Raw genomic sequence first — 23752 nt, 5'->3', positions numbered from 1 at the left:
AAACATTTAAGGAAACTAAAACCTAGAAACCAAACTCGATATCAAAATTCGACCAAAGAAACTGTTGACATAATCATGAATTAACCAGACTTAGGTTATAGATAATGAAAGCTAAGAGTGGTAACAGTCTCCAATAAAAAAATTAAACTCATCATAATTGTTAAATGTTGAACCAAAACGGTTAGGTTTGGTGGAGGGATATTGTCGTAGACTTATCATGATTACGTCAGTTGATACTATTGAAGAAGCAATGATAAAACGTTTTTTTTTTGTTTTGGTGTGACCAATCTCAAGAATTTTATTATCAAGGACGAGGTTGATTCTTTGGTCGTTTCTGACTACCACACGCGCGTGGTTTCACCTTCTAGATCTCTTATGTCAGTTAAGTCAAAATTTTGTCCCCCTCTTTTTTTTTTTTTTTTTTTTTTTTCATTAAAAAAATCAAATTATTTTCACTCGACAACGGTTATATTCACAAGCTTTACTTACGAAAATTTTAAAATAATAGTACCAGAATTTTAAATTTAGTATTTTAACGCATAACTAATTATGCATTTAAGAAATAATACTTTTTAAAAGAAAAGTAGGGTTTATGAGTGAAAGACTTCAAACCTGCTGAAATTATACATCTTCAAAATACGTAAAAGATTATTATGTAAAATGTTAACTAGTGATCAACTATATTTGAAATATGTACTGGAATTAAATTCTAATTTTTTATGAAAATAGAGTTAAATTCTGTTTAAGCGGGGTATAATTGTTTTAAGTACTATTTAAATTTTTGAAAATAGAGTTATACTAATTAGGATTGAAAAGTTGTGTCATTATCTGGTAGCCCAAAGATGAGTACTAAACATATATTTACAAAACTAAAACTCAACCAGCTTGACATTGATGTTTTCATATAAAAGTGTAATTGATATTTTAGAGTTTTATCAGTAATATAAAGAAGAGAAATCACGGTGTGGATGTTAGAAAGGAAGTAAGAAAAATAATGAAATGATATGAGCTTGGAATACAATTCAAGCAAGAAGATTGAAAAAATAAAACAATTAACCCAAAGTGACAACTGACAAGTCTCCTTCCCAACATTCCTTCTTCTTCATATACTGCTGACACGCCACCTCAGTCGCGTGCGTGTGTCTTTTTATACGATCAACTACAGATACATGGGACATATGAATTAACTGGTGGAAATAGAAAAATTCAGCAGTCAGCAGCCATATGACGAGTTCAAATATAACTTCAACAAAAAGAAAAGGTGTGGTTTTGTAATTGTAATATAGCAGAACGTCAATAATACACTTTAAATTTTATTGTTGACTTTTGAATGTACTACGATTTAAACAACAACAAAAAACCATTGAATTGTTGAAACATATACTAAAAAGTTTGTACATTCGTAATTAAAAATATAATAAATAAATACAATTAACAAATATTTATCCTGACAATAGATGTAAATATGTAATCATGCAAGCATCATTTTGTTTAGTGCATTCCGTACATTTGAATGCATTCGTGAGAAATATGGTCACGTCCTCTATTAACTATGATTATTTTCTTCTACATTTAGTCACTTAAATTACTTAGTTAGCAATTTTTCACAAGTGTAAATTTATTGTAGCCTTGTTTATTTTAATTTTCTTTTTTACCAAGGTGACTCTCCCTAGCTCTAGGTAATGCTTATGTCATACCTTAACTTTCATTTTATAATATTTACCAAGTTTAGCAAAAAAAATATACTTAACTAGTTGGGAAAAAGGAACCACAACGAAGTCTATATCTCCAAGATATCATGATATAATTATTGAACATAAGTATTAGAACTTTTTTTTTTTCTTTCGAATAAAGTATTATATCTTTATAACTTTTAAATATCGGATCTGTTTGTAGATTTTTGTTAATGGTATATAGTTACAGAAATCTGGATACACAAATTATAAACAGGGGACATGAGGAAATGCTGGAGTATGTATAACAACATCACATGATATTTCAGAGAGCCAGCCGAGCTTTTGAATACCTTTCAAGCTAAGCTATAACTAAACATGTAACATGATATGTTTTTTCTTATGTAATTACGAGGAATACATAGTACTTACTTTCATTATGTATATACGTATATAGATGCATGCATGCAATTGTCAATATATCATAAAGACTAGCTTACATGCATTGAATTTTTTTTAAAAAAAAAATCAAATGTATAACATTCCACATACAACGGAAGTAGATGATATATATATTGTCTTTGTCTTTTTTTTTTGATAAAGTGTATTGTCTAATTGTCTTAATTATTTTATTTCTGATCATCAAGAGAACGATTGCAGAACCAACCAGTCTTCAATCTTAAGCATCCATTAATAGATATGAATACTAAACTATCAACAAAGTTAATCAGTTGAATAGTTTAATCACCGGTATAGTATGCCGTATGCGTAGCAAATTAAACGAAACCAAAAAGAAAATTAGTAAACCATTTTAATTCTCTTTAGCTCCATCCTTCATTCAAAACTCCGGAAAACAACTAAATAAACAAGAAGGGCACCGTTTACAAAGAGGTATTAAACGGCTGCGTATTTTGCTTAATTATCTCTGAATCCAAAAATAAATAAAAGCACAATTACAATAACCAAAAAAATCTTTCCAATGTTTTTTTTTGTTTCTCTGATCTTGATGAAAAAGTTTCAAAGAAGACAAACTTCTTGATCTTCAGCGATAACCATACGACTAAGAGGACTAGGTCCAAGCTTCTTCTTCCTCCTCATCTGATTTCTCTTCCTCACAATCTCCATTTGATCTCTCTTTCTATTCTCCATTATCGCTTCTTCTTCCGCCACCACGAATCTCCTCATCAACGCGTTTTCCCTCAACGACTTCCCTCTAAATATCCTCCTCCCTGAATCCACACTCATCCTCGCCGTCGCCACCGCCACTGCCGTCTCCATAGGAAGAGGCTTCGACGGAGGATAGCTTGAACTTCTTCTCGGCGGGACGTGAATCCGAAAAACGTCGTCGTATGGACCAATCGGAGCGCAGAGGCAAACCCTAGTGAAAGAATTCGCAGCTACCTTGAGAGACGAGCATTTTCTCAGCTGGTGATAAATTTGGTTATGATTGGATGACTTGCTGTTGACGCTAGGGTTTCGAGACGGACGAAAATTCTCTGGTTGTTGTTGTGATGATGATTTAGGGATTGTTCTCCAATTCGTTGCGAATCTGGCAACCGCCATAGCTCTCTGGTACCAAGGTTTTCTGTTTGCCATAACCTTTTTTATGTCACACTCACACATCTCTTTTCTATCGATGATGATTGAGTACTAATAAAAATTTAACATAAAATGAATCATCATCATCACTTTCGTTAAAGCGCGTAAGAGAATTGAAATGGGAGAAGCTAGCTAATTTGCTTTCAACTTCTAAAAATGGGGTGATTAGAGGTTCCAAGTTTGGGTTTAGGATCAAAGGAAACAAGAAAACTATTAATTTTGACTTTAACAAGGAAACTAAATATTAATTTGTTTTAGGATTTTTATTTATTTACCAATTATGGATTAGTAATTATTTGAGACAGTTGTGTTATATGATCCATAAAACCTATACATAAATAAAGAATCTGAAATCTATGAATCCCATTTAAACCAAAGCATCTTTATTATGGTACATGTCCTTTTTGTATTCGATACGTATCTAGTAATATTTATGGCCGTTTTAAAGGATCAACCAACGATAAAGAAGAAAAAGAATCGAACAATTGATAATATTGGGCAGAACGGTTGAGATTAAGCCCAATAGGCCCAAACTAAGTTAACAGTTTTTTTTTTTTTTTTTGGGTTAAATAGCAAAGTCTATTTGATCACCATTGATAACAAAGATGCCTCTGGATTGATCTATCTTAATGTCTTTTAACTTCTAAGTACTTCAAATATTTAGTTATGATCAAAGGAACTGGGACTGCATATGTGTTTTGGAATCAAAACTTCCAAAAAACATGGGATTGAATAATATAGATAGACCTATAAGAATTTGACCCCTCCTAGTAATAATTGAGAATGTGATATGGTATTTTTTTTTTTAATTTGCTATTAAGAGAAAACCCCAGACAGTTACATAATTATGTGAGTTTTTTGTTTTGCAATATGTATTAACACATCAAAAACAAAAATCCAAAATTGAGTAAGCAGTGACTAAAGGAGTGAATTTAATATGCATACCTTGCAGGTGAGGCCTTTGAATCTTGCATGAAACAGAAGAAGACGAAGAATGACTGTGTGAGTGAATAGTTTAGAGAGAGAGATAGCCAAGAGATAGAGAAGAAGATGGAGATTCTTTTCATCTGCTCAAAGCCAATTTTAGAGAATTTGAGAGAGGGAGAGAGAGAGAGAGGGCGAGAGAGTGTGAGTTAAACAATTGACTAGCTTTTTTGTTTTCCTCTTTATTTCATTCTTTAAGAGTTGCTGTTTTCTCTTCTCTCTCTTGCTTTAACAGTCATAGGAGTCTTGTAGTTGTGGAGAGAGAGAGAGAGGAGAGTGAGATAAGAGATTCAAAAAATTGTAAAGAAAAAGTGAAGAGAATTGGTGCTTTTAATGCAATTACCATAGTCCTCATGATCCACTTTCTGTGGAAGCCTTTATGGAGTAGTCTTCTCTCATCAAAATTCATATGAGCCTTGATTCACAATATTTGACATGTTATATTCATTTAATCTTAAGCTGAATGGTTGTTGTCTAATATATGATTTTGTATAGTTATTAGATTACAAAAGTGAAAATCACATAATGACCAGTAATCAATTATTTTGTGTAGTTATGGTAATTGTTTAGTCATTTAATCTTAGTTGTTTAGTTATGGTAATTGTTTTTATATAGGAGTAATTCAAGTTGTGACATAAAAACAATTACCATAAGTTCTTAACATAGAAATCAATTATTTATTTTGTCGCTTGATAATATAAACATTTTTTCTTTGTAATATAATAAATTCTTATGAAATAATTGAGTTCTGCCTAGCTAAGCTTTACTTGAGCTCAATGCTCATCCTCATTCAATAGAGATTACATAGAATATATGAGAACAAAAAAAAGGGATTAAGTGCTGGATTAATCATGTTAACCTCATGGGACCATCTTCTTTTGAAAGATGATTATTATGGGCATGCATCATAGTTAGCGCATTTATTAGCTTAGACATATATACTAATATTTACACATAATGAAACCATTATCTTTATTTGAGATTATGATGTATATATGCATGTCCATCAAATAATATATTTGCAAAGTCCTTTTGTAGTTTTGGTTATAATGATGTGAGAAATTCAAGCAAGAAGGTTTGTGAGTTCCATGAAGTTGCTTCAAACAAGTCATAGATAATTGAGAAATAGATAGTATATAAACAATCATGGTTCTCAATTTTGATATCGTGGGTGGTGTTATATCAAGAACCAAGAACCTCCAAAAAGCTGCTACAACATTATGATTGGTCTTGTTGGTTTTGTAAATTAATCTAATTTATTCAATGCCCAACAATTATTTAAACAAGCAACTAGTAAAGCTGAAATTTGAAGCTTTTTCTATTATTAATTTTTTTTTTTTTTTTTGTTGGGATGATCAGAATCAGATGAATTTCCACTTGAGGTAGGGACTTTTTGATTATCACCCACCAAGGGCACATGATAGAGGCCACCAAGGCTACACAAAGAATCCACCTTCATACTTTTTCATCTCATGAAAATATAATAAATAAGTTCCAAACATTTATTCAAATATTGGATCGCAAAAACTCGTGAAACAGTAAATAAGTTCTCTATATTCATCATCAAATAGAATTAATAATAGTGAAACGAAGAAGATGATAGAACTACAATCTAAAGCTTTATTATACACAGTTTGTGTCTTCACTCTAACTTTTCATCATCATAAAACGGAAAAGAAGCTAAAGAAGAAAATGATATGAAAAAAAAGAAGAAGTAAATGTTCTCTGTGAACACACAGATTCTGCAGAAATAAAGAAAAATCTAAGAGAATGTTCAGAAACAAAATATTGAAGTAGAAAATAGTAGCTGTGATTTAAGGGAGATTCAAAGAGGAAAGACTCTGATCATCAAAAGCTTACTGAGTTTTTTTCATCAATCACTGGCTTTCAGGATCGCTGAGATGTTTCTTGCACCAAGAACTTGCCTTACGTTCTCCACCTCTTGTCCTTTTGTTCCTAGGAACAAGCATTTCAGAGGCTAAGCATGATCTAAGAACCGAATCTTCACGGCCTTGTAGTACCAAAGATTTCTCTTCTTGGTTATATTCTTCTGTTTCTTCAGTTTGCTGCAACGGCGGGACACTGGTTCCTTCTCCTTCCTCTGCTTTCTCGGCTTCGTCATGGCAACTAGTTTCCATCAAATCACCATTCATTTCTTCAGCCACTCCATTTCGAATCAAGATGTTATCCAAAATCTGCAGTAAGTTGAATCAGAAAACATGGAAGAAGACGTTGAAACATAACTCAAAGTATCAAAGAGAACTTACATCTTCACAAGAATCTCCAATTTGGTGATGATGTAATGTAACATCAGCATCTGCGAAAAGACCAACAGTGCTTTCAATAATGTCAGGAATATGAAACGCATCCCCATAGCTCGAAATCACTCCTTCGGATGAGAAAACTATATCACCAAGACCATAATCTGCCATATGCTGTGAAGCATTGTAAATTGCTCCAAAGGAGATCACATCTCCATTTCCTCCAGCAGAAACCGTTGGGCTAGGTGCAGAACTTGCAGCAAGAAGGCTCAGATTCTCTGAGGAAGAGAACCTTGCTGTGTTCTTGGACAAAACAACATCAACTTGGGTTTTCAATCTATGAACTTGTGAATGCACCAGCTCGATTTTCCAGAGAACTTCTTCTAAGACACTATCTCCATCTCGGTGATGAAAAAGTGAGTCAGCGTCATCTAAGTCTACCGGTTCATTTGAATCACTCCGTGGATCTTTTGCATCTGTCCCAAGTAACATATCAATACACCAAAAACATTAAGAGTCTGAAAAAAATGAGAAATTATTGCAGTTTTGGTGAACATACCACCAAAGTCATCAGCCAATCCCATTCCATCTGAGCTCAATCTCTTGGTCTCTGTAACAAAAACCGCAGCAATATATGAATGATATGCTCAAAGCAAAGACAGAGTTATGGAGTTAATAATGTTACAAGTACATTAGTCTCTTACCGATATAAGAAAAGAGGTTGTGACATGCCATATATGAAGCTATATCATCTGTGCTCTCGACCTTCTTACGCTTTCTTCTCTTCTTTGCTGCTCTTTTTTTGTAACACGGATTAGAGAAAGGCAATGACTTTATCCCCTCACCACAACTTTCCAACACAGATGGATCAATATTAGCTTCAAGCTTTTCTTGATCATATAACTCAAGCTCTTTCGGATATTCTAATGCCCGAGACTCTAACTCTCTAATTCTTAACTCAACCCACTTGGACCGCCACATCAGTGGCCTGATAAATCTCCTCCAGTGGTTAGTTAGCCTTTTCTTCCTAGAAAAAACACACGGAAGAGAAAACTAATTACAGAACAGCAAGAACAGTAGAAAAGAAAGAACACGAGAAGGATTTAGGCAGAAAACACACCTAAAATGAAAAATGCTGCTAAAAGAATCATAAGCAGGACCTAGATCGGTTTCATCCCAATAATGAGATTCGACCTCAGCTTCTCCGGTTAGTCCATCAAGCAACATTTCAGCATTCTCAGATGCAGTGTCGGAAAATGAGCTTGAGTATTCAGTAGCGTTCGGGTCCTCATCAGTGGTGGAAGTCTTGTTTTCATCAGATTCAACTATATCAACATCCAATTCCTCACCACCAGAAACTGAAGTAACAGTTTCCTCACTTGTATTAGCACTGGTAAGACCACATTCTTTATGTTCTCCTCCAGGACTTTGCTCTTTCTTTGGCGATAACCTCTCAACATCGAATTGCTTACTTTCTTCGTTGAGCTCCATGTGTGGTTCAGCCACAGTCATCACAACTGATAACACACTCTTAGTTCACATTGGAAACCGTAAGTTAAAACGCGGGTAATGCTCCCCGATAAAGATCCTGCGGATAAAAGACTGTCAGTACCTCTGCTACTAACATTCAGGTTGAAAGTAGAATGCATCAAGCAATATAAAATCTTAGTAGAATTCTTGAAATCTCATCACTTTCCTTTCAAACTACCCATTTTCCTCTCTAAATTAACTAAGAATCTGGGATTTCATTACTTAAATTAGACTATAAAAGACAAAGCTATAGGCTTTTGTTCATAGCCAAAGTAAAATCTTTAAAGTAATCTCAGGAGAAGCACAATCTAAGTATCTTTTTTGTTCGGATTTGAAGTTGCCTCTATCACTAGCAAAGTAGCAATCTACAAAGTTTGAGCAGCCAAGAAAAACCCTACTTCAATTCAGAACAATTATACTCAAGGAATCTGAAAACTATTTAAAAAAGGGAAGCTAGCAAACGACAAAGAACGGAGTTGGAGCTCACATGGCAGGTAAAAGCAAAGGTACAATATTTGCAACCAAATAAACAGAGTAAATCTCAGGGGCACCACAATCAAAGTCCACTCTAAGTATTCCTATTGTTCGGATTTGAAGCTGCCTCTATCACTAGCAATATACAAAGCTCGAAACTTTTGAGTAACCGAGACAAAACTGACTTCAATTCTCAACAATTATGCTCAAAGAATCAGAATATCCATAAAAGAAAGGAATTTAACCCACTAACAAGAACAGAGCTTGAGCTCACATGGCAGCAACAAAGACAAAAAGGTATTAAAAAAAGTAAAAAGGTAAAACATTTGGAACCATCTAAACAAAGAAATTGAGCTCGTAAAGAATCGAAGTTAGAGCTATACATATATACAACAACACAGAAGATAGAGAGATAATGAGATATACCAGAGAGAAAGAGAGAGCAAGTGAGGTTTTGCGGCGAGAAGAGAGTAAGAGAGAAGGAGGAGGAGCAAAAGAGAATGTGTAAAGGCAACTTAAAAAAACGTCTACTGATCGAAATCTATTTATACCTCAATCAAAAAACCTAAAACGGGTCCTTCCCTCTCTATCTGTCTCCTTTGTTTTCCACGTGGCCTCTTTCCATTCGCCTTTTCTACAATTAAAACCACTTTATTAAGACCGAACCGATAAATTAACTGAATTAATCTTATTATGGATCATTATCCGGTTTACTAGGTTTTAGAAATCAAATCTATTGTATCCTTGGATTTTTTAATTGTTAATTAGATATGCAAAAAAAATAATATGAATATACATTTCTATAAATAGAGCTTTTAATTAAATGATCTAAGGTATATATTTACACTTGTTTCTTTTGTTTAATGTTTTTTAATATAGTTTTACAAATTTGTTCTAAGTAAAACAAATAAAAACCATTGAGTCAATAGAAAAGTAAGAAACTCTAATTTGATTCACGGATTTGAGTCATATACCAGTTTTTATTGAAATTTTAAACCAAACTTAACGTAATTAGTGTGGTTTGGTTCAATTTGACTAGTTCGATTTTTGTTTTTGGCCTCCCTTTTTATTCAACCAGTAAGAAAATTTGGTTAATATACATCACGACAAGATTTTTCATTTTTCAGTTTATAAAAAGTCTTCGTACGACTTTTCTACGGTTACTATTTACGTTCGAAGTTTCTTAATTACCAGAACTACCCTCGAATTCTCCTCACAGTCCTCGAGTCCCACAGCCAGTAACTGTTTACAGTTCCAAGGGTATTTCCGTAACTCCGTCCTTACAACTAATTTCTCAGTTTCTACTTTTCTTTCCAAAATCCTTTCTTTCTCAGCGATTGTCCTTTTTTGACTCACTTGTTCTTCTTCTAAAGAAGGCGAAGTTTCTTCTCTCCAGAATAATGTTGATTCTCTGTGTTGTGATCCTCCATAGGATAAATCCCTAGACAATCCTCTTGATCGCGCTTTTCGTTTCGAAAAATTTAAACTTTTTAACTCCGTTGATCGAGATGGTACAGTCAGCGGTGGAAGTTCTATTACCGTCGGCGTGGGAGATTGAGGTCGCGGTGGTCGCTTCTGTGTTTTTAATCGCTTCCTATTGGCTATTCGCTTACAGAGGAGGCGGAGATGACGATGTCGTCGGTGTTGGATTTGATCGGTCTCGTCTCATGCAGAATCTCGATTCCGGTGACGCCTTTGACAAAGACAAGGTTTTTATATCATCTTCTTCATTTCTCTAAATTGATCGGTTTCTCAGTTTACTTAGCCGGAGAAATCTCGTGGGTTCTTAATGAATTTTAGCTTTCCCCTTCTCTAATTGGGTAATTTTCCAAATTTTTTGACTTGCAGTTTCTGCACTTATTTTTGTAGATAGGACACTTGAGAGGAGACACTCAAACTAATGCTGCTTATATAGTCAAGGTAAATGCTTCTCCTGATTCTTATGATTCATCTGTGCATAGATAGGATACTAACATTGCATCAATGTGAGGATCTTCTTCCAGGTGGAACTCTTGGCTGCTAAGAATCTAATTGGTGCTAACTTAAATGGAACATCAGATCCTTATGCTATTGTTAATTGTGGATCAGAAAAGCGATTCAGGTTGTTACATATCCTTTTCAATTAGTGTTATAACTTTTCAAAGGAACATGTGAGCAACTTTTTCGATGTCATGTTTCTTTCCTGCTCTTTTCCGCTGTCTTTTAGCTTCTTACCAACAACAACCTCTATCCATCTAAAAAAAGTGAAAACATATAATTGGTGGTTTGGTTGTTGAGTGCTTACACATTTGATGGTCTAATGTTAATGTAGTAGCTCTGTGCTTGTTACAGTTCTATGGTCCCTGGCTCGAGAAATCCAATGTGGGGTGAAGAGTTCAATTTTCCCACAGATGAACTTCCTGCTAAGGTTAAATATCATTTACTGCTTTAGGAAACTTATTTCACCTTAAAGTTGTTTAGACTCTCATGGGAATATGAGGCAGAGGGTTTATCACTAAGTTCAAACACTTGATATCTCCTAGTATGAGAATTTCGCTTATATATGACTTGGTAAAGAAATATGAAAAACACTTATTCTTCAAAATAGACATATAGATTCAGTAACTTTGAAAACATGCACCTGTTATGTTTACCAGATACCTATTTCTAACATTTACTATTATATTTGTTATGGCAGATTAATGTAACAATTCATGATTGGGATATCATTTGGAAAAGTACTGTTCTTGGCTCAGTAACTATTAATGTTGAACGTGAAGGCCAAACGGGTCCAGTGTGGCACTCATTAGACAGCCCGTCTGGGCAGGTGTGTTTTTCCTTAGTTTCCGTTTGTATATTTTTCTCTTGAATGGTTTTATTCGAATCCTTATTTTCTCTTTAGAAGCTAATCTAATTTTGTTTGTCAGGTTTGCCTTAACATTAATGCAATCAAACTACCCGTGAATGCTCCTAGGTAATCCGCCAGTGCTACTTCAATCTTTCTATAAGCTGTGGGTTTATCTTGTTTAGATAGGAGAGTGCTAATTGGCTGGTTTTTCACTTTCAATGGAACCACACCTCTGACTTGATATCTAGTAGCCTTTGTGATTTAAAACTTTGTACAAAATGGATTTGATGGGTAGGGCTGTAACTGGATATGCTGGAGCCGGTAGAAGAAGGGTCACATTGGATCAGCAAGGCCCAACAATTGTACATCAAAAGCCAGGGCCTCTGCAGACGATATTTGATCTCCTCCCGGATGAGGTAACTTAACTAGTACAAAATCTCATTGTAGTATATATGAAAGTTCAAAAATGTATGCCTTCGATGTATGTTTTCCTTAGGTTGTCGAGCACAGTTATTCATGTGCCCTGGAGAGGTCATTCCTGTATCATGGCCGAATGTATGTTTCCGCGTGGCACATATGTTTCCACTCCAATGTTTTCTCTAAGCAAATGAAGGTCAGGGCTTCTATAAGTAACTACATATTGAGTTCTTTGAACCAATGCTAAAAACTTCCTCATCATATTTTGTAGGTTGTTGTCCCTCTCGGAGATATAGATGAGGTAGTACTCTTTTCTTGATCTCTCGGATTTCTGTTGATTTAAACTGATAAGCGGACTAAGGATACATAACTTTTATTGTATATTATAGATTCGTAGAAGTCAACACGCGTTGATAAACCCAGCTATAACAATCATACTACGGATGGGTGCTGGTGGACATGGTGTTCCCCCTCTTGGGACTCCTGATGGTTAGTAATAATGTTTGTTATTGGATATTTGTGATCATATCAATGTTCATACCTTTCTTTTTCTTCATCAAACACTTTTTGCTAGTTACTGTTTTACCGGCACAAGTCAGCAAGACATTCTTGCATTTGATTCCTGGCATAGCCATTTGTCTGTAGGACCCAACCTTATGGAGTTTTTCATATGTAGTGGTGCTTTGTTATGTTTATGTCTCTGTGGAATTCCTTCTTTATTTCAGGTAGAGTGAGGTATAAATTTGCATCATTTTGGAACAGGAACCATACACTAAAAGCATTGCAACGTGCGGTGAATAATTATCATGCAATGTTAGAAGTCGAAAAGAAGGTCTGTCTCCATTTTTTATTAATAAATTTTTACGTTTATATGTTAGTCCTCCACTGCATGCTGTATTCAATATTTGCTGGTTAATCAATAAGTTAATTTTGATGTTGTTGCCTGAAGTCTTAACATGTTACATCTGTTGGGTTACTTTCTTACCATATAGGAGAGAGCACAGTCTGCTTTGCGTGCTCATAGTAGCTCTGTGAAAGGAGGTGGTAAAGTACAAGTGAAAGCTCCTGAAGATACTGCAGCTGTACCTGTAAAGTTTCAGGCTTTCATCAAAGAAGAAGTCCTTGTTAACATCTACAATGTAAACATTCGGTTTGTCTTGTTAGTGCTATAGTTCTTCGAAGATATTGTTCTGAAATTTTTGCATCATACTCTTGTATGCAGGATGTTTTTGCCAGTACACCTGAGCAAGTCCTGAACGTCTTGTTGGCTGATGATTCCACTTATACTAATGAGTACAGATCTGCACGGAAGGATAAAAATCTTAATGTAAGTTTGGCATTGGTATCTAGATCATTAGTCTTCATACATATGTGCTCTTCTTGTTGTGGTTTCCACTGAATTGCTTACATGCTTTAAAGCTGCATTCTTGCGACTCGACTTCTCAGGAACCTCATTATTGTCTGTTTGTTATCTTTTAGATTGAGCCGTGGCATACTGCTGAAGAATATGATGGTCAAGTTAGAGAGATTAAGTTTAGATCCATTTGTAATAGTCCGATGTGTCCACCAGACACTGCTGTGACGGAATGGCAGCATGTTGTTCTATCACCAGATAAGAAAGTGCTGGTAGGAATGATTTATTGCAATTTCTTTTCCGTGGGATATAGTAGTTGCTAATGTTGTTTAGGCAAAATGAAATAAGAATTATCTGTCTGATAATACTTGTCTTCCCGTCTTTCAGGTTTTTGAAACAGTGCAACAGCCACATGATGTTCCTTTTGGTTCTTACTTTGAGGTATGTTACCTATGAGGAAAATGTGGTTCTTGTTTCATGATTCTTTTTGCAACCCACCAATCAAATTTTACCTTGGCATGCTTTATAAATTCTGTTTGTATACCAGGTCCACTGTCGATGGCGCTTGGAAGCTAAAGACGAGACTTCATCTGTTATAGATATAAGAGTCGGTAAGTAAACCAAAGTAATGATTTCTACTTTTCCGTGTGAAATTTTGCAAAGCACGTTGTGTGGAATCTCTTTGGCTTCCTCAATAGGTGTACATTTCAAGAAATGGTGTTTGATGCAATCGAAGATTAAAGCAGGGGCAATTGACGAGGTTAGTTTCAATCGATAAACTAAAAGGCCGCCATTTTCGGTTTGTCTGATGCATTTGTTTTTGACACTTTCTTTACACAGTACAAGAAAGAAGTGGAAGTGATGCTAGAAGTGGCATTGTCGTATCTCAAGTCACACTCTTCCTCAAGTAGCCATGGTGATATAGACAAGTCTGCTCTATCATCTCCAACACCAGAAAACATCAGCTAAAACCTAATTTACCAAAATCAAAAAGCTTCTCAAAGTTTCATTCTCCAGCCAGCTAATTAAGATCATCCACCATCATTTTTCTTCTTCTTTTACATGTTAAAGTGTATATGTGGTAACAGTAATTATGAATGGATATTTACAGAGGCTTGTCTGATTTCTGGTACTTGTGACAATAACAAAGGAAAAGTTTGGGTTCTCTCACAACTCTATTTGTATTGGCAAATACAAAGTAAGTGACAATTCCAATTCTGAGAGCAAACAAAGAATATAACCTTAAACCCTTGTGTAATCTTATTATAGACTCAACCAGAAGGACAAGACAAAATTCAAACATTGCAAAAACTGCAAAACATTTGAAGACTACATCTTTGTCCCAAGTCACAGACGGTACAAACAACTTGGGGTTGCAATACAGATAAACGACCAATCCTGATACTTGCAACATTCGATTTAACAGCTAGAAGATGAAAACCTGCAAACAATTTAGCAGGAAAGTCTCAGAATTTGACAGCAGTTGTCCAGGTGCCTTGAACACTGGGGTGTTTGGTGACATGTCTGGTCCTCAGTTTAACCACTTTCCGTCCAAGCGAGTTCCTCAGCCTCGTTGCATTCAAAAGCACTTCTTCAGGATCCATGTTCTTCACACACACTACCCTTTCATTTCTATTCCCTATGAATTGTGCAAGTGAAATTGCTAATATCAACAACCGTTGAATCAGGATTGTATTCAATAGAGGAGAAATATACATACTGTAAATGCCCTTCAAATAAGGATGTTGTCCCCGTGAAAGCTCGGTAATTACTTCGAGCTGCGGGTTTTTCTCCTTTAGAGCAGGCAATTCTGATTCCATAAAGGCTCTGTATGTTTAACAACACATCATAAGAAAATGCGTAGTACCAAACTAGGATGAAATGGTAACGATTCATTACTAAATCATTTTGCTTCACATTTCTAAACCCACATTGACATGAAAAGTTAATTTGCTTCACAAATACCAAGTACAGACTCATAGATTCGTATAGATAGTCTCAAGTTCCAAAGTGAATTACAGGAAAAATGGTAGATCGATGATAAATGAAAAAATACGGCTCATAGATTGCGAAATCAAATTATAGGTAAACAAAATTACCTGATGCCTCTACTGCTACCACCCCAATTACAGTAGCTCACAACGAGTTTCTTGAGCTGCCAAACTCCTCTAAGCGCCATTTGAATCTCGGTAAGAGAAACTAAAACCCTAACCGATGTGTAACAGATGACAAGAAAAAAGGAAGAAAGAAGATGATCACGTGATAGGTGCACGTGACTTATGTTACAGACTAAATAGATTTAAATGGGCTTGTTTGGGCTCAAACCAAAAGCCTGTTGTACTCTGTGTTTTAATATATTTTGTAGCCCGTTTGGTTTCACGTTTTTCTGAATTACAACGTTTTTTAAAGGTTACTAGAAACTATTTTTATGATATTCCTGTTTCTTTCTTTAATAATTAACGTCACTCAAAAAATAAAACCCTAATTCAAGTTCATATTAATTATTTCAAATAATTTTTATGTTAAACCATAAATTTTATATTTATTAAATTATATTTTAATTGATAAAATTTAAAAAATATACCTGGCGTAACCCGAATATTTTTAAATTAATTTTTATTTTGTTTTAGAGTCTACATACAAAACAATCTTGTGATGTAGTATTTTATTATTATTGTTTTTATAAACATGTGGGGTAATATTAATTATTCAGTTTTATTTATGTTTAAATTTACTCTTTGTGTAAATAATCGATCTTTTAGAGTTTTCACACATATACAAAAAATATATTAAAAGTTAATTATAAATGTATATGATGCTTTTGTGATTTACAGTTTTTCTACAATTCTAAACCAATGATAGTCAATTATTTTTTCTTCAAGTTTACAGTTTATCAATAGTAATTAATAATATTGCATAGAAAATCTAAAAACTGTATTGTTTTTAAACAATTTTTTCGTCTAGATAATTATTATAATAGTTAGCTTTTTTCAATTTCAAAACTAAATTAAGAGAATAAACATTTTTTTTTGTGTGCAAAGAATAAACAATTTTAAGATATGAACTATTCATAATATTAATAGTTAGTTTCTTAAGAAGTTAATTTTTTTAATTTACTAAATATTTTTAATCAATAGTTAGTTTGTTTCTTATATTATCAATTAAAAATATTAATTTTTATTTGATTAAATATTTATTAAAATTTTGATTTTGAATTTAAAAATTACCGTGCAAAAGTTAGACTAAAAAGTTATATACTCAATTGTTTTTCATATTACTTTCTTATAAAACTCATATAGTCATGTGTATTGGGTTTAATTGTAATAATTTTTTTTCTATGAAAATAAGAAGTTAATATTTTTTAATTGATAAGACAAAAAAAAGTTCCTTTACTTAATTGTTCTTAATAAGATTTTTCTGGTTTTAATTTAAATTTTTATATTTTAAAAAATTTAACTTATTTTTTACATTCTTTAGTTTTGAAATTATAAAAACTAACTATTATAGTAATAACTGGTATGTACACGCATCTCTTACCCTTTCTAATCTTAGTTCATTTGGTATTAAAATATGTCTGGGAGGTTGGAACTGCCCTTACATTCCCATAGTGTCTGCTCCCTCGTCAGAGTACCAGAAGAGATGCTACTAGTTTCAAATGTTGAAGTTTAGTATCGAAGGATGTTTGATTTTCGCGTGAAGATCTGCGAGAAAACCAGAATCTACTGCAGAAAATTCAGCATTGTTCAAGCAAAAAAAACGTTGTTTGAGGTTAGTCGTAGGACATTATTTGTTGGAACACTCTTTGGTGGTGTAAATGTTTCCAACAAATGCTTTATGTGATGTAGATACATAGATGCTTGTCGATTTCTAAGTGGATATGTGCTCTTGCAAGCTTTTACAAATTGGATCTGAAACAATTTGTTAAGATTCAAAGTATATGCTCAAACTATATAGGATCTACACCAGTTAATTATTTAATTTGTGTAGATCCTAAAATGGATCCTTTTATTTGAGCAGATGGTCGCAAAGCTGCAGTGGGAAAACCAGTGGAACACTTTTAAAGATCCATTTTACCAGTTAGTTTAAGTAAAGGTGTTACTATATGTGTTAAGTCGGACTCGAGATACGGGAAATGTTTCTGGAGTCTGTAATATCTCAGAATATTTTTAATATCAATACAAAAAAGTTACGAAAAAAGTTTGTCTATTTGGCCTTGGTTTACATTTACTACTGGCTGCTATTACCACAAAAGTAGTTTGACTTTCAAAGGAAGACGCAGAGCTGGAATCATGAGGTAGGTCTCTGAAAAGATATCTAGGGGTCATTGGCTCAGTAAGGCCCAACCATTGTACATCAAAAGCCAGGGCCTCTGCAAACGATATTTGATCTCCTCCCAGATAATTTCATCTGTTATAGATATAAGAGTCGGTAAGTAAACCAAAGTAATGATTTCTACTTTTCCGTGTGAAATTTTGCAAAGCACATAGTGTGGAATGATCTCTTTGGCTTCCTCAATAGGTGTACATTTCAAGAAATGGTGTTTGATGCAATCGAAGATTAAAGCAGGGGCAATTGACGAGGTTAGTTTGGTGCCCTTAGTTCAATCGATAAACTAAAAGGCCGTCATTTTTCGGTTTGTCTGATGCATTTGTTTTTGACACTTTCTTTAAAGAAGTGGAAGTGATGCTAGAAGTTGCATTGTCGTATCTTAAGTCACACTCATCCTCCAGTAGCCTTGGTGATATAGACAAGTCTGCATACGCTCGTGTTGTTGCTTCTTCTTACTTCCAAACTCTCATTCCGGTTCCCTAACTAACACCTTATGTCATCTCCTCGGTATTCTTCTTTACATGCTCTGCTCTTGTTATCGATTTCGATTACTTTTTCTATATAATATGATTCAGCCATTCAGGGTAACTTTTCATTTACGTAAACACGACAGAGTCAATACTTGTGACGATGAGCATCAATATTTACTACTGGCAAAAGTAACTTAAACAAAAACAAAAACACGGGTAAGGGTCTAAGGGAAACTACTTAAACCAGTAAGAAAACCGATCACTATCTTCATTTCATTTGAATCAACATAAGATCTCAAGATGCGTTTGTATTTGCCCGGGTTACCAGACCAGGTAGACTTGTTGATGATCGCTTAATCTTTAGCCAGTACTCGTTATACACTTTTTTCCTCGACATCTTCTCGAAGAATCTACTCCAACCTTCCATAACTCGGGTCAGCCTAACACTCTTGGGTCTTCCTATAAGGTACCTAATGTAATCTCTTGCAAGACGGAACAACTCCTCCCCATTGATGATGTAGAAGTACTGCAAAAAAAAGAAACAATGATCAAAGCTAAAGATACTATAATTCAAAGATAACTTGTGCGGGCTTGTGATCTTGTCCTTACCAGAAAGATGAAGCCTAAGGTTGCTAATACCACTTGCAGAGTTTCATCCCCAAAACTAGCAAGACCACCATCTTCCCCTGATGAGCCTCCAGACCCATTATTCCCACCATTTCTACCGCCACCCCCTCCTCCTCGTCCTCGTGGAGGAATGCCGCCAGTGTCTTTCTTTTGTATCTGCTCACGCAACATATCTTCAACTGATTTCTTCCCCATTGCTTTCTCAATAGCTTCCCATGTTGATGATAGCTGATGATAAAACATCATCACTGAGCGTATTAATATCAGACGCACTAAAGTTCTGTGCCTTAACTTACAAACACAGACAAAAAGATCACTTTTGCAAGATTTAATATTCAAATCTCAGCAAGAACATCTATAGAATGAAGAGAAATCATCTGATCTCATAACTACTATCAGATTTATCCTTTCGACCAAGTAAGTATAAAACAGAAAAGAATCATATCAATACTACTTATAATCAGAAACATAACTCAACTCTGTGCCGAACTTCTTACACGCACACACACACAAAAAGATCAATTTGGAACATTTAAAGATTAAGCATCATCTTTATATGATCTAATAAGCAAAGACATCTTAGAATGAAGACGAAGCATCTCACCTCATTACTACCGTTAGACTTATCCTTCCCACCAAGTAAACACACAACAGGACCTTGCCTCTGATTCCGGCAGCGATGATTCTGTAGAGGCGAAAACTGAGAAGACATCGATGATGATGCAGATGCCCGAATAGCTAATTTGGGGAGTGGTCGATAATCAAAGCGTAATGACGACATAAAAGGTGCACTAGAGACATGTCTTGTTTGCGTTGTCCTTGCACAGAACAAGGATGGTCTGCATAGATTAGCCTGCGTAGAGCTCATCTCTTATCTCAATGGCTTCTCTCAATACATCAACTCCAGGATCTTCATCAACAACAATAAAAAAAAAAAAAAACTTCAATAACAACAAAAAGCAAAAACAAAAACGTTCTTTTAGGTATGTTAAAGGTTTAAATCGTAGCAACCACGGTAAACCAATCAAGAATTCGAAAATAAGAAAGGACTGAACCAATCGATAGGAAGATCTAATCAAAAGAAGATTACCAGAAATCAGAAGATGATGATAAGGGTGTGAAATAATGTAATACCTTGACGAAACCCTAATTCGAGAGAGGATTAGTTTTGCGTTTTCTTGTTTGTGTGTTTAATAAGAAACAGACCGAAGAAGTCGGAGCTTCGAAGCTTAGAGGTATAATTGACCGAAGAAATTGTTTTTGACGGCGGTGGATTAAAACGATGTCGTTTCGTCTTATCCGATGAAAACCAGGTTTAATAAATAAGGAAACCAGCGATGGCCGGTGTGGGTGTGATTTATTTGCAAATATAGACCGATAAATATATACTTGAACCGGTTTTAATCAATACGGAAACATAGTGCTCGACGTCCATCGTTCTCTGTGCGACGTCGCGACAAAACCCAGATCCTTGAATGCAATCGGAAACTAAAAAGGTTAATTTTTTTAAAATTTCTTTGTCGAACGTCATCGTTAATTGCAAGCTTTGCGATGTGGATTTCATCTGATCTCTCTTCTCTATGGTTTATCCTCTGCTTCTTACAAGCGCTCATAGTGTTTGTTCTTTTGAGCTTCGACTTGGTTATAGTTTGATTGATTTAGATGAAACTGTTGTAGTTTGCCACTGATCGGATTTCTGGCGTTAACTCAAGCTCGAATCTTCCCTTAAATTCAATTCAAAAAAAAGGGACACTGTTGTTATTTTTTCTGAAAGTAACTTCGTTGATTCAGCTTTCATTGCGTTGTAAGTTGTAACTGTGAAAAATGGCTCTTAGGGTTTTTGGAGCTTCTCTCGTCTTTGTTATCTTCTGTAAATCCATCAGTTGAATCACTCTGAGCTCACTTCATGTTTCAGGCACTTTTAAGGAATCAACACGATGTCGTTTCATCATAACCGCTAAAATAAATACTTAAAAACCGGTTTGAGTTTTGATTTTTTTTGGTAGGATCTTAAACCGGTTTGATAAATAAGGAAAACCAGTGATGAGAACTATACTTAGAAACGACGCCGTTTCATCAAGCATCATTCTTCTACGTCTGGTTTGTTTTTCTTCAGCCGCAAATCCAAGTCGACGAATACGACGATTTTAGTTATTCGGCCGGAAAGGTTGATAATTTCGTGTGATTAATCTATGGAGTTGGAATTTGAATCAAAGTACGAGATTAACCGTACGGCGGAGTTCATTATTAGCAAAAGCTTCACCAGAATTGCTTTACAGGTACCAAACCTTTTCTCCAGTTTCTGAATGAAGAAGTTTGATTTTGTTTCTTAGCTTCAAATTGTTACTTCAATGAATATTTGATGATAAAGCTTAGTTTTTTTCTTTCATAGTTCCCGGATGAGTTGTTAAAAGATTCGACTAAGGTCGTGAGTGCTCTTAAGAGCAAAACTCGTTTGCTTACTGACAGAGAAGTCAGGTTCTTTGTAATGGCTGACACAACTTATGGTAGTTGCTGTATTGATGAAGTTGGAGCTTTGCATATTGATTCTGAATGTGTTGTTCATTACGGTCAAACATGTCTAAGCCCGTGAGTCATAAACCCTTTTCTTCATCTATGTAATTGCTTTAAATTCCCTTGTTGAAACAATGTCTTATTGTGAGGTTCTATGTTTTCACAGGACATCAGTTCTTCCAGCATTCTTCGTTTTTGGGAAAGCTTCGATAAACGTCTCCAGCTGTGTTAAGCATTTGATAGATTATGCGTCAAAGAGCGATAAGCCTATCATGGTATGTGAGGCTTATCGCTCTATCTTTGCTTTGTTTTCATAAGTTTATCTTTATGGTATAGGTATTGATGAACATGTTCTGTTTTCTCAATCTTTGCTTTGTTTTCAGATTCTTTATGGTCTAGAATACGCGCATGTAATTCCACAAATCCGAGAAGAATTAGGATTATCGAAGACTGATTCTCAATTATCTGTAGCCAATGTCTTGTGTTCATTCATTAGTCCATCCAAAGATCCTAGAGAATCCATGGAGCATCCGAGACCATATAGCGAAAGTGATTCTAGTGATAGCTTATCCTCATCTAGGAGCTATAGACTAGGAGGGCTAACTTGGGACTTGCCAGAAGGAAGCAAAATCGAGGACTATTTACTTTTCTGGATAGGTTCTGACAGTTCAGCTTTTGCCAATGTAGTACTGACCTTCAATGGTTGTGACATAGGTATATGGCTCTATCCATGGAAATTTCTTGATCCATTTTTCTTAAACAAATATCCAATGGGTTGACTAAGGCATGAGTAGCTTATCTTCTTGTTTATGTTCGTTTGTTGATGTTAGTCAGATATGATGCTGAAGAAGATTCTTTGGTGACGGAATTTTATCAACAAAGAAGGATACTTAAGCGACGGTATAATCACTTTTTTCAAGCAGACATTATACATCACAATATGAAACTTTGTCAATCATTTCGATCTTCTTTATTATCTCTGTTGAATTACATTTCAAGTCCTCATTCAGAGTTATGTGTTGCAGATATTACTTGGTGGAAAAAGCTAAGGATGCGAATATTATAGGTATTTTGGTGGGGACTCTTGGTGTTGGTAAGTTCCTATTCTTCTGCATTTGTGTTGTCAAGATTGATTTTGTGATGTCAAGATTGATAAGTTCATTAAATGTCTAATGTCACCTGGCAATATATGCAGCTGGTTACCTTCATATGATTCACCATATGCAAGCACTCATATCTGCAGCTGGCAAAAAATCTTACATTCTTGCCATGGGACGGCCTAACCCGGCCAAACTCGCAAACTTCCCCGAGGTAAGTTAAACAACAGAGCCTTCCAATTAGCTGTAATTATCAAAGTGAGATATGTCAAGTGAGTAATGTCTTTTTCTGTCTTGTGTTTTTCTCTTAGTGCGATGTTTTCATCTACATCTCATGTGCCCAAACGGCTCTTTTAGATAGCAAAGAGTTCATGTCCCCTGTCATTACTCCGTTCGAAGCCAATCTTGCTTTTAGCAGGTACAGAGAGAAATTATTATAATGCGAAAATCGTTAATAGTTTTTGTATTCGATCCACGAGGTTCCTGAGTCGGTGTGTCTGGTGTTCCTGTTTCTGCAGAGGGAGTGAATGGACAGGTGCATACCTAATGCATTTCCAAGATGTGATCAACTCTGTAAAATCAGAATCAGAAGCACATATCGGATCAGAGGAGCCACGGTTCTCCTTCTTTCAGGGTGGTTACGTAGAAGATCACAAAACAAATGGTATCATAGAAAGCTGGATACATTGTTCAGTCAACAATAGCCTTTTATTTTGTTAATTCCATGAGTTTGACAAACAGTGTGCTACTTGATGCAGATCAAGCTAAGAATGGAGAAGAAGACACAGGAGAGACAATGACATTGGTACAAGCTGCAGAGAAAGCATTGCAGTTGCGAGGCAATGATCATAACTCATTGACTAAACAAACCGCTGCAAAATCAGGACCTGAGTATTTCCTTAACCGAGTTTATCGCGGTTTGGAGATAAATAGTGAGAATACTTTGCCGGAGCCTTATATAGTTGGGAGAAGCGGGAAGGCGTCTGGATACAAGCACGAGTAGCAACTCCAAGAAGTTGAGTTTGATCACAAAGAAAGATTTGTGCTATGTCAGACACTGTTTTACTGGCTTCCTATGAGATTGTTAGAAGAGAAAATGTTTGCACACACACAAAATGTTTGCCGTCCATTATATCCTTTTTCTCTCTCCCTCTCTCTCATACCATTTCCTTCCTTATTAAGTTGTTAAATGTTACAAACGTATTAATTGAGATGCAAAGTAGATCTAGCCTTAACTTTGTAAGAATCAATTATAAGTTTATGGAAGATATCTTTAAAGTTTAAGGTTAATTAAAACCTTTTCAAAAGGTCTTAAATTTTAAAAAAGTTGTTTCAACTTGTTTGTCAAGACTCTCTCTTATCTGAAAGGAAGAGATTACAATGTTCTTGTCGCAGAGCATGGTAAGGTCTCATCAGAAGAGGTACGTCTTTGTCTAAGCTCGGTAGATGACCTCTTTAGATGAAGAAGAACAAAGTGAGTGAAGTCGAAGAGCAAAGTGAGTGAAGTCGAAGAGCATAGCAAAGAATCGTCTAAGGATGTCTCACTTTAATTATGATTCTTTCCTTTCCTTTGTAAAAAAAACAAACACGTTTTAT

General features: G+C 35.1%; 6 protein-coding genes across 12 annotated transcripts; 2 read left to right on the top strand and 4 right to left on the bottom strand.

The window, feature by feature from the left end:
- Positions 1-2466: 2466 nt before the first annotated feature.
- Positions 2467-4595, bottom strand: AT3G59680 (Serine/Threonine-kinase). Of its 2 annotated transcripts, none has more exons than NM_115830.5 (2): positions 4218-4595; positions 2467-3323 (listed from the first exon to the last, which is right to left on the bottom strand). In NM_115830.5, exon 2 carries the CDS (start codon positions 3294-3296, stop codon positions 2691-2693), a length of 606 nt encoding a protein of 201 aa, NP_191527.3. In that variant the 5' UTR covers positions 3297-3323; positions 4218-4595; the 3' UTR covers positions 2467-2690. The 2 variants fall into 2 exon arrangements, with proteins under 2 accessions (NP_191527.3, NP_974463.2); NM_202734.4 differs by having other exon boundaries at positions 2467-3258.
- Positions 4596-5787: 1192 nt separating this feature from the next.
- AT3G59670 (elongation factor) lies at positions 5788-9038 on the bottom strand. The gene is made up of 6 exons (NM_115829.4): positions 8948-9038; positions 7638-8105; positions 7222-7544; positions 7077-7127; positions 6524-6993; positions 5788-6451 (listed from the first exon to the last, which is right to left on the bottom strand). The coding sequence occupies exons 2-6, from the start codon at positions 8027-8029 to the stop codon at positions 6134-6136; spliced, it is 1554 nt and encodes a 517-aa protein (NP_191526.2). The 5' UTR covers positions 8030-8105; positions 8948-9038; the 3' UTR covers positions 5788-6133.
- A 766-nt stretch (positions 9039-9804) lies between these two features.
- On the top strand, positions 9805-14343 carry AT3G59660 (C2 domain-containing protein / GRAM domain-containing protein). 2 transcript variants are annotated; one of them, NM_115828.5, is made up of 18 exons: positions 9805-10230; positions 10391-10441; positions 10525-10622; positions 10853-10928; positions 11199-11327; positions 11428-11474; positions 11644-11764; positions 11845-11961; positions 12037-12066; positions 12155-12254; positions 12491-12597; positions 12758-12904; positions 12988-13092; positions 13245-13391; positions 13507-13560; positions 13667-13730; positions 13818-13879; positions 13960-14343. In NM_115828.5, the coding sequence occupies exons 1-18, from the start codon at positions 10030-10032 to the stop codon at positions 14086-14088; spliced, it is 1785 nt and encodes a 594-aa protein (NP_191525.2). In that variant the 5' UTR covers positions 9805-10029; the 3' UTR covers positions 14089-14343. The 2 variants fall into 2 exon arrangements, with proteins under 2 accessions (NP_191525.2, NP_001326264.1); NM_001339993.1 differs by having other exon boundaries at positions 9856-10230; positions 13667-13879.
- On the bottom strand, positions 14286-15385 carry AT3G59650 (mitochondrial ribosomal protein L51/S25/CI-B8 family protein). Of its 2 annotated transcripts, NM_115827.4 has the most exons (3): positions 15219-15383; positions 14840-14946; positions 14286-14758 (listed from the first exon to the last, which is right to left on the bottom strand). In NM_115827.4, exons 1-3 carry the CDS (start codon positions 15296-15298, stop codon positions 14586-14588), a joined length of 360 nt encoding a protein of 119 aa, NP_191524.1. In that variant the 5' UTR covers positions 15299-15383; the 3' UTR covers positions 14286-14585. The 2 variants fall into 2 exon arrangements, with proteins under 2 accessions (NP_191524.1, NP_001190137.1); NM_001203208.1 differs by having other exon boundaries at positions 14365-14946; positions 15219-15385.
- A 2623-nt stretch (positions 15386-18008) lies between these two features.
- Positions 18009-19865, bottom strand: AT3G59640 (glycine-rich protein). Of its 2 annotated transcripts, none has more exons than NM_001084845.2 (4): positions 19636-19865; positions 19150-19455; positions 18528-18773; positions 18009-18444 (listed from the first exon to the last, which is right to left on the bottom strand). In NM_001084845.2, exons 2-4 carry the CDS (start codon positions 19411-19413, stop codon positions 18214-18216), a joined length of 741 nt encoding a protein of 246 aa, NP_001078314.1. In that variant the 5' UTR covers positions 19414-19455; positions 19636-19865; the 3' UTR covers positions 18009-18213. The 2 variants fall into 2 exon arrangements, with proteins under 2 accessions (NP_001078314.1, NP_191523.1); NM_115826.3 differs by having other exon boundaries at positions 19680-19865.
- A 125-nt stretch (positions 19866-19990) lies between these two features.
- AT3G59630 (diphthamide synthesis DPH2 family protein) lies at positions 19991-23511 on the top strand. 3 transcript variants are annotated; one of them, NM_001339991.1, is made up of 11 exons: positions 19991-20041; positions 20461-20824; positions 20938-21134; positions 21226-21334; positions 21443-21773; positions 21890-21959; positions 22085-22152; positions 22255-22370; positions 22468-22574; positions 22675-22820; positions 22915-23511. In NM_001339991.1, the coding sequence occupies exons 2-11, from the start codon at positions 20738-20740 to the stop codon at positions 23157-23159; spliced, it is 1476 nt and encodes a 491-aa protein (NP_001327300.1). In that variant the 5' UTR covers positions 19991-20041; positions 20461-20737; the 3' UTR covers positions 23160-23511. The 3 variants fall into 3 exon arrangements, with proteins under 3 accessions (NP_001327300.1, NP_191522.1, NP_001327299.1); NM_115825.5 differs by lacking the exon at positions 19991-20041 and having other exon boundaries at positions 20526-20824; positions 22915-23440; NM_001339992.1 differs by lacking the exons at positions 19991-20041; positions 20461-20824 and having other exon boundaries at positions 20892-21134; positions 22915-23475.
- The last annotated feature ends 241 nt before the right edge of the window (positions 23512-23752 follow it).

Source organism: Arabidopsis thaliana, chromosome 3, assembly GCF_000001735.4.
Source record: "Arabidopsis thaliana chromosome 3, partial sequence".
Lineage (NCBI taxonomy): Eukaryota > Viridiplantae > Streptophyta > Magnoliopsida > Brassicales > Brassicaceae > Arabidopsis > Arabidopsis thaliana.
The sequence above is the reverse complement of the archived record's forward strand: the minus strand, read 5'-3'. Positions and strand labels throughout refer to the sequence as shown.